We start from the raw sequence: 12,901 nt of genomic DNA, 5'->3' as shown, positions 1-12,901 counted from the left end.
ACTTTATAATGCCAAATTTCAAAGAGCGCAAAATCGTAACGTTAATAAGTTCCTGTCAGGCACTTGTGAGACCTAAAAGTTGCATTTTGTTAGCAAATGTCATAGGTTAAATTCCCAACATACAGTACAGACCAAAAGTTTGGACACACCTTCTCATTCAAAGAGTTTTCTTTATTTTCATGACTATGAAAATTGTAGATTCACACTGAAGGCATCAAAACTATGAATTAACACATGTGGAATTATATATGGAATTTTATACATAACAAAAAAGTGTGAAACAACTGAAAATATGTCATATTCTAGGTTCTTCAAAGTAGCCACCTTTTGCTTTGATTACTGCTTTGCACACTCTTGGCATTCTCTTGATGAGCTTCAAGAGGTAATCACCTGAAATGGTCTTCCAACAGTCTTGAAGGAGTTCCCCGAGAGATGCTTAGCACTTGTTGGCCCTTTTGCCTTCTGTCTGCGGTCCAGCTCACCCCTAAACCATCTCGATTGGGTTCAGGTCCGGTGACTGTGGAGGCCAGGTCATCTGGCGCAGCACCCCATCACTCTCCTTCTTGGTCAAATAGCCCTTGATGCCTTCAGTGTGACTCTACAATTTTTATAGTCATGAAAATAAAGAAAACTCTTAGAATGACAAGGTGTGTCCAAACTTTTGGTCTGTACTGTACATACATATTGTTAAAAACGAAGTAAAAAAAAAAGTAAAGCCTGAATGCACTGTAAGTAGCTTTGGATAAAAGTGTCTGCTAAATGCATAAATGTTAAAACGTTGATGAACACTATTATTATATTTAAAATCAATCCAAACAAACACATATTCCCTTTATTGCTTCACCTTTAAAAGACATGAAAATGTAAAACAGTTGTTGAAGTAACTTTGTCACAGCTGAAGTGGACCAATATAATGCTTTAAAAAAAATAAAGTCCCCCCCCATCCACTGTTCTGATTGAACACGAGTTTGTAAAATAGCTTTTTTTTCTGACCCTTTAATTTTTTTTCATATGAATTAAAATAATAATGTTATTTTATAACTATATTTTTGAAGTAATTTGTTTATTTTTGTAATGTCACTTTACATTTTTGATGTTTGAATTACTACAAGTATTTGTATTCAGGTTTGACAATATTAATGACACAAAAACTGTTTTAGAATTAAACTACATAGTTTTGTTTGGAATATTGATTGGAACCATAAATTGATAAATTAATAAAGAAGAAATAGTTATTGAAATTTTGCGCATCCATGTTAAAAAAATGCACATGGACAAGTGAACAGTCCAAATGTGTCCCCCAAATAAGCAGCACCATCTTAAGCAACAGACAATTAATTAAGTTTTTATAGTACAGATTAAACTTTCACACGTAACACATAAGTAGTTTAGTGTAGATGATCGTTTTTAAAAAACTATTTTTTCTTCATGGCAAACCATTAACATTGTACTTTTTCCATTAGGGCTTCATGATTAGTGAATCAGATGAAGACGGGTTCGTCAAAATCTGTGTGCCTAAGAACCCCTCCTTCTTTTTCATTGACAAGAGTGAGTGGGATAACTTGATAAAGAAGAGGGAAAAAAGAGACTTTGCAGGACTTCAATGGACCACAGTAATTTCCAAAGGGCTGAAGACAATACATCCATACTGTTCATTTGCTTTTAAAAGACACAGACTGAAAGGATTGGGTTCGAAACAAACCAGCCCAGAATTTTCATGTCTTGCCTACTGCCGATTTGAAGATTGTCCAATCACTGTTACAGTGACTGTGGATAGTGACAAGGACCTTAAAGCAACAGTTGAATTTCAGGGTGAACCGTGCATACATAATCGCACTGAACTTAAAAGAAGACCTGTAAGAGCAAATGACAGAAAAAAATTAGGGAAGGAATTACAAAAACAGCTCCCACGAGCAATGTTTCTAGAGAACATAGCCAAAATACCTGAGGATGTAATGGAGTCCGGCTGTAGAGATGTTGCTCCGAGTCGCAATGTCTTGAAAAACATTTCATGGGAAGCCCGTAAGTCAAGCCGCCAACACAGCAATGAAATAATCAGCCTTCAAATAATGCTACAAAAGAGAACAAACAGTCCAGATGAGGTACTCCAGAAAGTGATGCTACACCCAAAAGGGGTCCTGCTGTGGTCAAAAAGGAGTATACACATATATCAGGAACGATGCCAGGAGGACATAATTTATCTAGATGCGACTGGAAGCATAATTAGGAGAGAGACAGGATCACCTCCATTCTATGTATATGAGTTGGTGGTCAGAAATCCACACAAAACCTCATCTCCATTTCCTGTTGCCACGTACCTTACTTGCGACCACACCACAGCCTCAGTTTTGTATTTTCTTGAGGCATTTCTAACAGACGTGGCAAGGTGGTTTGGAAGGAAGGGTATGCGGTCACCTGTCATGGTCATTTGTGATGGGTCAATTGTGTTAATGCAGGCTATATGCATGGCATTTGCAAAAAAAAAACCTGACTGACACAATAAATCACTATTACAACATTGCAAGTGGAAAAGGGAAACCGGAAGATTTTGATGTGCCAGTTCTGCATAGATGCCTCAGCCATGTGATGAAGAATGCAAAGGAAATGTGCAGAAAGTAGTAAGCAGAATGTATTATTACTACAAAATCCTTGTAGTATATATTAAAAAAATATATTATGAAATGTGTCTGCATTAAGTACATTTCTAATACAGTAGCAAGTCTTAAATGCAGAGCATAATGGGATTTTAGTTCACACAAGTAACGTAATATCCATAAATGCTGTCATGTTAGTTTTTAAAAATTCAAATTCAATTATGATATTACTTTCCTCAGTGCAACAAACCACTACCACCTGGCAATGCATGTCTTTGGTGCCCTCACAACTGCAAGCACTTTAAAAGAACTGGATGACATGGTTCAAAGTGCTACAGTTGTCTTCTCCAGTCCATGCTGTGGTGCAAGTGTTGAGAAGCACTTCAAGAACCTGCAATCGTGGCTGCAGAAAAAAGGGACTCCATTGGATGAGACTACCAAGTCTAGGGGTGATGCAGAGGACTTGAAGGTAAATGTTAGATCTATCATCTGATCTTCCTGGTCTATCTATCTATCTATAGGACATGGTAATTGTCAAAAAGTTCAAAGTGAGAACTTTTATTATTTTATTATGTTGGGGAATTTACAGTTAAAACCCAAGGACCAGATATTTGGCAATGAAGACCAGGAGTCAGAGATGAGTTCAATTAATAATAATAATTTTATTTGAAGAAAATAGTTTGCAATTTCATCAGCAGAAGTCAGCTTCAATACTCTCGACGGAGTTCGTAGGCCGCCCCCCGTACAATACAAAATCAACCACAATGTCAGCAGAAACTATTCTTCTGTACAGAACATAGGTGCTGACACACACACATACTGTACACACAAAGTCCATATATACAATTCAAGGTTCTCTAGCACTGGCAAGTCTCTTATCACTACGGTTGGATACACACACATAATAGGCCGACATTAATCTTGAGGAATAGAAATACAGGATTCACAGTTCTACATTTCTTTTTGTCCCTCGCAGCGCACGTAGAGGAAGGGCCTCCCCTGACCCTTTTAGCTGACCTTGTGACCCTAGGAGAAGGAATACACTCACATATGCTCCTGTCTGTTACTTCTAAACACTTCTAAAAGGGAAAATATATATATCTGTGTAAGCAGCATGCATCTATCTATACGTATATAGATGGCTTTTTACTTATTTAGTTAAATCATACAACAATCTTGGAGGTTAAATACTGATCAAACACTTGATTAATAATTACACAATATTAATGAGATTATATATATATTGAAGAAAGGATATGATCAGCGGCATCCACTCAATCCTCTCCTTCAATTATTATTTTGGTTATTGGACTAAGGAGGACATACTGGTAACCACAAAGACTGTTGTCTTCTCTTGAAATGTGGCAAATGTGACAAGTACTACAATTTACAGTTATTATCAGTTAGTTTGGAGAATTTCTTAAATCATTATTATTGCAAACCAGTAAGTGCATATCTCAAAACAATTTGTACAAACAGCATTCAACAATGGATTACTTGTCCATGGATTAATCTCTCAAAAGTAAGTATTTGTGTCAAGAAATAGACCATTGACATGATAATGACAAATGACAAACCCTTTTGTCATTGTTCACAAATGTCAAAAATGTTTAAGTCATAATGCCAGTCTGTCAAAGCACGGTTTCCTTATGTCTGTGTTCCTGTGGCTCAGTGGTAGAGCATTGCATTAGCAGCGCAAAAGGTTGTGGGTTCGATTCCCATGGAGTACACATGTTAGGTTAAAAAAATTATAATGATTTGTTAGCCTGAATGCACTGTAATCAACTTTGGATAAAAGCATCTGGTAAATGTAAATATAATGTGCTGATGTAAACTATGGTTTAGTTTTCACTGAAAATGCACAAGGCTGAGTTTCTTATGTATGGAATATATACATTTCAACAGCCCAAATTTACACATTACTGCATGTGCGATAATAATTACAAGACAATGGACAGGATTCAAAATTCTGCTGTACTGTACTTGTGGTCTGACCATAAAATTGCATTACAATGTCATTGTGATAGAAAATTAAAAGACATGAAACCAGTGGAGAAAAAGATAAAATAACAGAGGGTAAACACACACAAAAAAACCTTGTGCATGCAGTGTAATTTTAATAGAGAACCAGTATAATATTTTTGGATCATCATTACAAAAAACAATTTATAATGTAGAAAACAGCAAACAGTTGTGCACAGTCAGTAAAATGGTTGTACAAAAGTGGTCACAATTTGTTTAGAGTAGTGAGAGATTGCTTTTATGATGATGTGCACAAGATACTATATGATGTGGAGGTTGAACAAGTAGTTTTGAAAATTTCATTTCTGATCTGAAAATGCTCCAAAGCATCTGAGAAAAACTGTAAAACACCTCTAATAACACATTGTTGCATTCTTTTTAGGATATTACAGGAAGCAACAGATTTGCAAAATGTTGCAATGCAATTATTTCTAATGCCCCACTGGACAAGCATGGAGAGGTCAATGTGTACCAATGCAAAGGGCTTATTGATCACCTCAAGAAATACGTTCTGCCATTTGCTGGATTATGGACCGGGATAATGCTAGGTTTGTCATATAACTATGTCATATTTCCCTTTTTGGACAGAAATATCAGACGATGTGTTTTCTGACAATTAAAGAAAATATATATATTTTTTTAAATACAAAGGTGACCTTGGACGACATGGGACAGGACCACAGTATAAGCAGTGCTCCAGGAGATACAATGCCCTGAGAAAGCTTACAAGACAAGTAATTATATAGTTTGTACCATTAGAGTAAATTGTGACACAACTCTTATTTTGTCGTACAGCTAAATTATGTTTTCACCTGTCTTTGTATCCTTTCTCAGAACATTACACAGGACAACAAAACTCAAGGAGTAATGGAAAAGAGTCAGTGGGACTTGAAACATATTCGTTTTACTTCTGGCCGGCTCACCAGGCTTGATGACTTTGTAGCCCAGTATCGGATTAGCCACACTGCACTCCTGAAGGAGTATGAGGACTCGAAAGAGTTTTCCGAAGGAAGGTTAGAATATTTTGGAAAGGACTATAACAGGAGAATTACATGTAGTGTGTCATTCCATTCTATGCTTTGATATGTAAACCATATCTACAAATCCCTTACTTTATGTAGACTTACAGAGTAGAAAAATAAATATGGAAAGAAAAGCAACAGAAAAAACGGGGTAGATATGTCTCAGCAATTCCCAAGCCTTTCCCTTTCAAGACATCAAAAAAGAAGGTATAGTGTCAATGTAATGCTTTCATGCATTCTACAGAAATAAATGAAATTCATAATCTTCACATAACATAACAGTCCTAATTCTTATGCACCAATGGAAATTTCATCCACTCCAAAAAAAAAACAAAAAAAAACAAATTGATTTAAAAGAGAAACAGAAGCACTGTTTCATGAGGCTACTTAAAAATCTGATCTGTTTTTAAACTGTTGATAGTCCTCAGTGTCTGAGGGTCCCATTGGAAAACAAATCTCGCCACCACAGCGAAGGTCATCCCTGGAGGGGGACCATGAAAACATTGTTGACAACAAGGCAAAGACAACAGCAACCCCACAGGATCAAGTAAGAATACTTTCTTTTATCAAATGTTCATACTCATAGTATTACCTTTTAAATGTTCTAGTTTGATTGAATATTTTAAAGAATAAAAACAGTAGTTAAAATAAAAAATCTTATTGAAACACATTACCTTTCTGTTTAACTGTCTTTTATGTTTGGTTGAAATTTGTAGCTCACCTCTTTGTGGAAAAGGAGAGACACTGAGGTTGTGGTTTCTGTGATCCCTACACAAACCAAAGTAACATCATTTATCATTCATCACAGTGAACTGTGTACACTTCGGCCACACCAGTGGCTAAATGGCGAGGTACAGCATACATTTATTTTTTTATATTTAAAATAAGCTTAAGTAACTTTTCATAACTATAAACCTGTATATAAAATTATAAATATACTATAAAATAAAGGTCCATGTTTCATACATAACTGTAAAGAATGTAGTGCAGGAATATTGAGTAGATCTACATTACCACGTCATCTACCACGATTAACAAATATGGACACAACAAATCTGAAAGTAAAATTCCATGTAGGACTGCCTATTAGGGGACAAAAAAATAACAGAATGAAATTAGACTCATTAAGAACTACAAATTAACAAGGACAAATAATAAAGAGCTACTAAATAATTACATACTCACCACAAAAAAACATAAACAAAACCAAATTAAACCCTGTGTCTTGTAACGATACATTGATCTTTAAATGCACAAAACGATCAGTCTGCTTACTCTGCTAGAACCTGAAAAGTATTTATATAGTTTTTTTTACCTCTTCATTCATGTCCAAACTGTTCTAAGCGCGTCCTCCTGAGCATGTTCTCAAGTAGGCATGTGATGCGTCGTCTTGCATTATGGCAGATCACAGACTTAAAAGTTAATATATCAAAACTTAATTTTTTATTTGTAATATGCATTACTAAGGATTTCATTTGGACAAATTTAAATCCGATTTTCTCAGTATTTTCAAATTCTAACAAACCATAAATTAATGGAAAGCTTATTTATTCAGCTTTCAGATGATGTGTAAATATTTTAAACAATTTAGCCTTATGACTGCTTTTATGGTCCAGGGTAACATATGGATAAATACTGTGTGGTTCTTTATAGCCTGTGTTTATGTGTGTATAAATTGCAATATTGAAATGGTTAAATTGAAACACAGTTACTCATTTTGAGATAAAAGTACAAATTGCTGCAAATGTTACATAGAAAATAGCATTTTGTATATTGTAAATAATAATAAGACAAATATTTATACTAGATAGAACAATGATGTGATCAATGGTTTGTAAATGTTGTACTCTTAATGTATAACACTAATTTTCTAAAAAATATGCAATTGTTTTCCATAGATAATTGAAGCCCTGTTTCATATTGCTGCCAGTGAGCTAGAGATCGGGAATTCCATTTACATTCTTAATCACTACGTAGCAGGTGTGATTCTGTTTGGGGAAAAACCTCAGCTCCCCGGCAAAAATTGTCAAAGGTAGTTATGGTGGACTGACTATAGTATGGATATGCAATTTTGTGTGTATGTGTTTCCAAAGACCAATATTATATATCTTAAGTATTATAGAACCTAACCTAGCCTAACCCTAACCACATGCAGAATTATGGTTAATGTCATAATATTTTTAAAAGGCAAATTTACTTAATAATTGCAAAGCTGATATAATGTTTGTGTTCTTTGGAAGATTAACTTGAACAATTACCAGGGAATTGTTTCTTTTGTGAACATTGACAATGTCCATTGGAAGTTTCTGTTGAGTAGGTGAATAACTTCATTTTATCATTACCAAATCTGGATCTACTCAGTATTAGTAGCTGTTGTTTCACCTTATCATTTTCAGTTCATAAATGCGGTCAACCACACAGTGTACCTGGTAGACCCATCAAAAAGTCCCACAGAGAAAGATGACTCAATTCATGCTGCCCAAAAACTCAGGTATTCTTTATGTAACTCATTGTCACATCCTTAAGCCACATCCTATGGCTACGTGAATGCAGTTGCACAGAATTTTCTATATTTATTTACCTACCCACTAACAAAGTTTTAATGACTTTGTCTACTGTTATTACACATCTAAAGGTTTTGCTTTCACGGCATAGAATGTGTACAAGTTGTTGATATTGGTGGGACATTTCTCGTTAACTTTAGATATAGCTTAAATACAACTTTATTTTCATTAAACATTACAAGTAAATAATAATACAAGTACTTGGTAACAAAATACAATTTAGCATTTGCAAAATTCCAAATAGTTTTGTGCTACTATTATAATAATATATAAATAATATTTATATTATATATAAATCATCATTAAATAAATAACTGAACAGTAAATACACACAGCAGGTGAAAAAAATATGGATAGATAGCTCATCGAAAACAACAAACATCGATTGTTGTGAAGATGTTCAGTTGCTGGGGATACTAAAGATACATTTTAATAGATTTGCATTCACCACAGTGGTACACCAAAGAACCCAATAAGCATGCATAGACTGAAGTGTTTAAAAGATGTCATTATGTCATATTGCTATTTTTCCCATATCACAAGTAATTACTGACCAGGAGGACTAAAGGTTAAATGAATCAAATCACAATTGATGCAAACATTGTTTAGACTTTGTATGACTTTAAAGTAATACAATTATTTACATAATTTACATTCTGGACACTAAGAAAAAAACACTATAACACTATAAAAACACTATAATAATTAAGTTATAAACATATGTATATTAAACATTTGGAATAGACTAGTAATTTGATTTCAAATTTTATGTAATTTGTTCCTAATTAACACATATTTTAATTATACATCACACCTAGTGAGTACATACAAATGAGGAATACTCAACAAAGAAAAACAGAGTGGCTGAATATACAGTGGAAAGGAGGAGTTATGACGCATCCAGTCCAGCAGGATGGCAGTAGCTGTGGCGTCATTGTTGTCTTGGTATGTGACATGTACTGTAATACCTCTCTCTCTCTTATCTTCTTTATATTAAGTAAATATTTATGTGCCATTGTCTTATTTTTACTTGATTGTACAAAATGACAAGTAAAAGATTAGGGGAATTCTAGTTAAAAAAGCTGCCATATGCTGGAGTCTGACATATTACATGATGGTCTTATATCATTGATTTTTTTAGATGGCAAGGGAAATAATGAAAGCATTTCCAAATGTTCCCATTTTACAGTTTGCAACTTCCAGAAAGGAAATGGCCAATGAACGAAAAATGATGGCTCTACAGATACTCAAAGCATCAGGTTTGTAAAACAAGTTCTTATCTGCTGTGTGCTTAAATATATAATAAAATGCAGCTTCTCACATCTGACTCAAGTCAAAATTCAAATACACCAAGCAGAATTCAAGTATAACAAATCATTTATAAATTGAAGTTATTAGAGTTATTAGTAGAAAGGCATAGGCACGCATTGTATCCATTGGCATTCTTATTAGGGGCCAAGCGCCAAAGTTCTTATTCTTCTTTGTCCATTTCTTCCACTCGAGTCTATGGCAGCCCATAGAGCCACTTGCAGGAAAGTTGTCAAATTTGGTACACTGATAGAAGACAGTCTCAACACATTAACCAAAGCAAATTTGGAGTCTCTAACACCACTACTTTTCCAAATTTTTACTCATGATTATTATAAGAACTTTTAAACCATAAGCCACAGAAGGAAATATTGGCTCATGCTGAGTCGAATGAATGCCAAAATTGTAAAAATCATAAGGTTTCATTTTTTCGCTGATTTCTATTGTTCGAAAAACCTACTTGTTGGATTGTCTGATTTTCAGCAAAAATTTGCTCAGATCATCTTCAGAAAATGCTGGCAAAAAATTTTGGCATTCAATTTTATTTGTCCAGCCATTATTGAATAAGACACGTACGAAATTTACGAAAAACATCTAAAAAAGGATGAGAGGCTATATCTCTGCAACGGTTTGGCAAATTGAGACTTTGTGTGTGTTATAACAAGTATGACCTAAGACTACCTGCAGTGTTTTGGTGTTGTCCCACCTAGTGGTCAAGAGATATGAAAAATACATATTGTTGCTTATAACTTCTGAAAGTAACTATGCATTAGTTAATGTTGAATACATATGTTTAACTAATTTAGTCAGCATGGACTAAGAATGAACAGTACTTTTACATAACTTATCAATTGTAGTAAGTTAAACAATGGAACCGTATTATAAAATGGTTAATAACAGTGTTGATTCCAGTGACATTGACTTACAAAATCAGTGTTTGTATGAAGTTGACTAATGTACTAATGGCACTTTGTTAACTATTAGTTTATAATAATCAAATAGTTTTTAAGTGATTTAAGTGATTGTACTTTACAATATACAGTGCCAGTCCAAAGATGGTAAACATCACTTTTTGAGTGGCTTTCTCTCTGGAAATGGAAACTCTCATGCTTACCAAGTCTGTTAAGCAGCTTGACAGTTAGATATGGTTATAATAAGAATGTCACTTTTCAGTTACAATTACGGTATATTATAATCTTGCATTACCTACATTTAGGTCTCTCTACAATCAAGGGTAATCCATGGTAACAAAAATTTTAAGTTAACAACTGTGGAAAATAACAACTACAGATGCCAGATGACTATGCAGAGGCCTAAATACATGAAAGTATTTGATCTCCAATGTCATATAAACATATGTTCACCAAATTGAAGGGGATGTAAATGCACCGTTTGTCTACATGCCACCACCAATGTTGAAAAAACAAGTAACACACATTGTTATTGTCACTGGAGGTAAATTACTGTTTTGAAGCCTGATTTAAAGGCTGGATCGAGAGAAAAATATTTGTTTGCGTTACTAATTTTTGTTTATATGAAAATTGCAGTGTTCGATGAAGCCGAAAACTGTTCCATGTGTTCCCTTAAAAAGCCTACTGGATCTGTGCATCGTTTCATAAATTGGGTGAGTTTGTTAACCACTAGATAAAGTGAAAAGCAATAGCAATATTAAACTGTAGCAGTTCCCTGATATTTCCAACTAATACATTTCTAGATCCAATGTGACACATGTGAAAGGTGGTACCATGAAAAGTGCCTGGGTATGGCCAAAGAAGACCTGGAACAGGCCAGAGCTAACACATGGAGCTGCATATTGTGCCCTTAAATTGTTTAATTAAAACAAACTTTTTTCTTTTTCCTTTTTTTTTTTTGAAGTGTGCAGTTGTTCTTTTAAATTGTTATTAATAGTTGTAAATGGTAAAATGTTTTGATTAAATTGAGTATAAACACTGTTTTGTGAAAAATGTGAAAGAAAAGTCTAAATTATTATAACATTAAACATTTTTATGTGTGAAATTCAACATGATGTCTTTTTGTAGTTGATGTTGTACTCTTAATCTGAGTTGAAAATGGTATGTGGACCCTAGAACTTTTATTTTTATAGCTTTTTGAAAGTAGAGATGCTCAAACGTATATTCTGCATTTATTTTGTAAAATTCATCAGAGAGGCCTGAAACGACACAGATGACACTGTGGGAATGTGTACCCTCAAGGTTAATGTGGTCTGTGCAATCTATAAATTAAATTTTTATACATTTTTGAAAATAGAGCAGCATCTCATTCATGAGATTTGGGAGGGGGGGGGCTCCTATATTGTAATTCCACATCAGACAGTTCTGAAACGACACAGCTGATTTTGTGTGAAGGTGTACTCTTAATCTGAGGTGAAAGTGGTCTTTGCAATCTATACATTTTTTAAATATACATTTTTGAAAATAGAGATGCAGCATCTCATTTATGAGATTTGGGAGGCTCTTATTTTGTAATTCCACATCAGACCGTCCTGAAACGATGCAGCTGACATTGTGGCAAGGTGTACTCTCAATCTGAGGTGAAAATGGCCTGTGCAATCTATAACGTTAATTTTTATAGATTTTTGAAAATAGAGGTGTAGCATCTCATTTATGATATTTGGGGGGCTCTTATTTTGTAATTCCACATCAGACAGTCCTGACACGATGCAGCTGATATTGTGGGAAGGTGTACTCTCAATCTGCGGTGAAAGTGGTCTGTGCAATCTATAACTTTTATTTTTATAGATTTTGGAACGTAGAGATGCAGCAGCTTATTTTTGAGATTTGGGAGGCTCCTATTTTGTAATTCCACATCAGACTGTTCTGAAACGATGCAGCTGACATTGTGGGATGGTGTACTCTCAATCTGAGGTGAAAGTGGCCTGTGCAATGTATAACTTTAATTTTTATAGATTTTTGAAAATAGAGGTGTAGCATCTCATTTATGATATTTGGGGGGCTCTTATTTTGTAATTCCACATCAGACACTCCTGAAACGATGCAGCTGATATTGAGGGAAGGTGTACTCTCAATCTCAGGTGAAAGTGGCCTGTGCAATCTATAACTTTAATTTTTATAGATTTTTGAAAGGAGATACAGCAACTTATTTTTGAGATTTGGGAGGCTCCTATTTTGTAATTCCACATAAGACTGTTCTGAAACGATGCAGCTGACATTGTGGGATGGTGTACTCTCAATCTGAGGTGAAAGTGGCCTGTGCAATGAATAACATTAATTTTTATAGATTTTTGAAAATCGATGAAGCATCTCATTTATGATATTTGGGAGGCTTTTATTTTGTAATTACACATCAGACTGTCCTGAAACGATGCAGCTGACATTGTGGCAAGGTGTACTCTCAATCTGCGGTGAAAGTG

The 12,901-nt window shown here is 34.5% G+C and overlaps 1 protein-coding gene and 1 long non-coding RNA gene across 3 annotated transcripts; both read left to right on the top strand.

Moving 5' to 3' along the window:
- The first annotated feature begins 1,642 nt into the window (after positions 1 to 1,642).
- Positions 1,643 to 5,904, top strand: LOC132113789 (uncharacterized). Of its 2 annotated transcripts, none has more exons than XR_009425207.1 (5): positions 1,643 to 2,615; positions 2,835 to 3,063; positions 4,999 to 5,164; positions 5,268 to 5,350; positions 5,451 to 5,626. XR_009425207.1 is itself a non-coding variant. In XM_059521789.1 (5 exons), the coding sequence occupies exons 1-5, from the start codon at positions 2,587 to 2,589 to the stop codon at positions 5,697 to 5,699; spliced, it is 759 nt and encodes a 252-aa protein (XP_059377772.1). In that variant the 5' UTR covers positions 1,643 to 2,586; the 3' UTR covers positions 5,700 to 5,904. The 2 variants fall into 2 exon arrangements, 1 of the variants encoding a protein (XP_059377772.1); XM_059521789.1 differs by having other exon boundaries at positions 1,643 to 2,618; positions 5,451 to 5,904.
- Positions 5,905 to 5,922: 18 nt separating this feature from the next.
- Positions 5,923 to 11,531, top strand: LOC132113790 (uncharacterized). Its single transcript, XR_009425208.1, has 8 exons — positions 5,923 to 6,185; positions 6,355 to 6,489; positions 7,537 to 7,670; positions 7,879 to 8,129; positions 9,021 to 9,147; positions 9,392 to 9,461; positions 11,058 to 11,134; positions 11,225 to 11,531. It is a non-coding gene; the product is annotated as an uncharacterized LOC132113790 (long non-coding RNA).
- The last annotated feature ends 1,370 nt before the right edge of the window (positions 11,532 to 12,901 follow it).

The sequence above is a fragment of the Carassius carassius genome, chromosome 33, assembly GCF_963082965.1.
Source record: "Carassius carassius chromosome 33, fCarCar2.1, whole genome shotgun sequence".
Classification (NCBI taxonomy): domain Eukaryota; kingdom Metazoa; phylum Chordata; class Actinopteri; order Cypriniformes; family Cyprinidae; genus Carassius; species Carassius carassius.
The sequence above is the reverse complement of the archived record's forward strand: the minus strand, read 5'-3'. Positions and strand labels throughout refer to the sequence as shown.

Coding starts and splice junctions, on each gene's coding strand:
- LOC132113789 (XM_059521789.1), top strand. CDS start 2,587: ATGAAGAATGCAAAGGAAATGTGCAGAAAGTA. Junction 3,064..4,998: donor GTGATGCAGAGGACTTGAAG/GTAAATGTTAGA, acceptor CATTCTTTTTAG/GATATTACAGGAAGCAACAG. Junction 5,351..5,450: donor TGAGAAAGCTTACAAGACAA/GTAATTATATAG, acceptor ATCCTTTCTCAG/AACATTACACAGGACAACAA.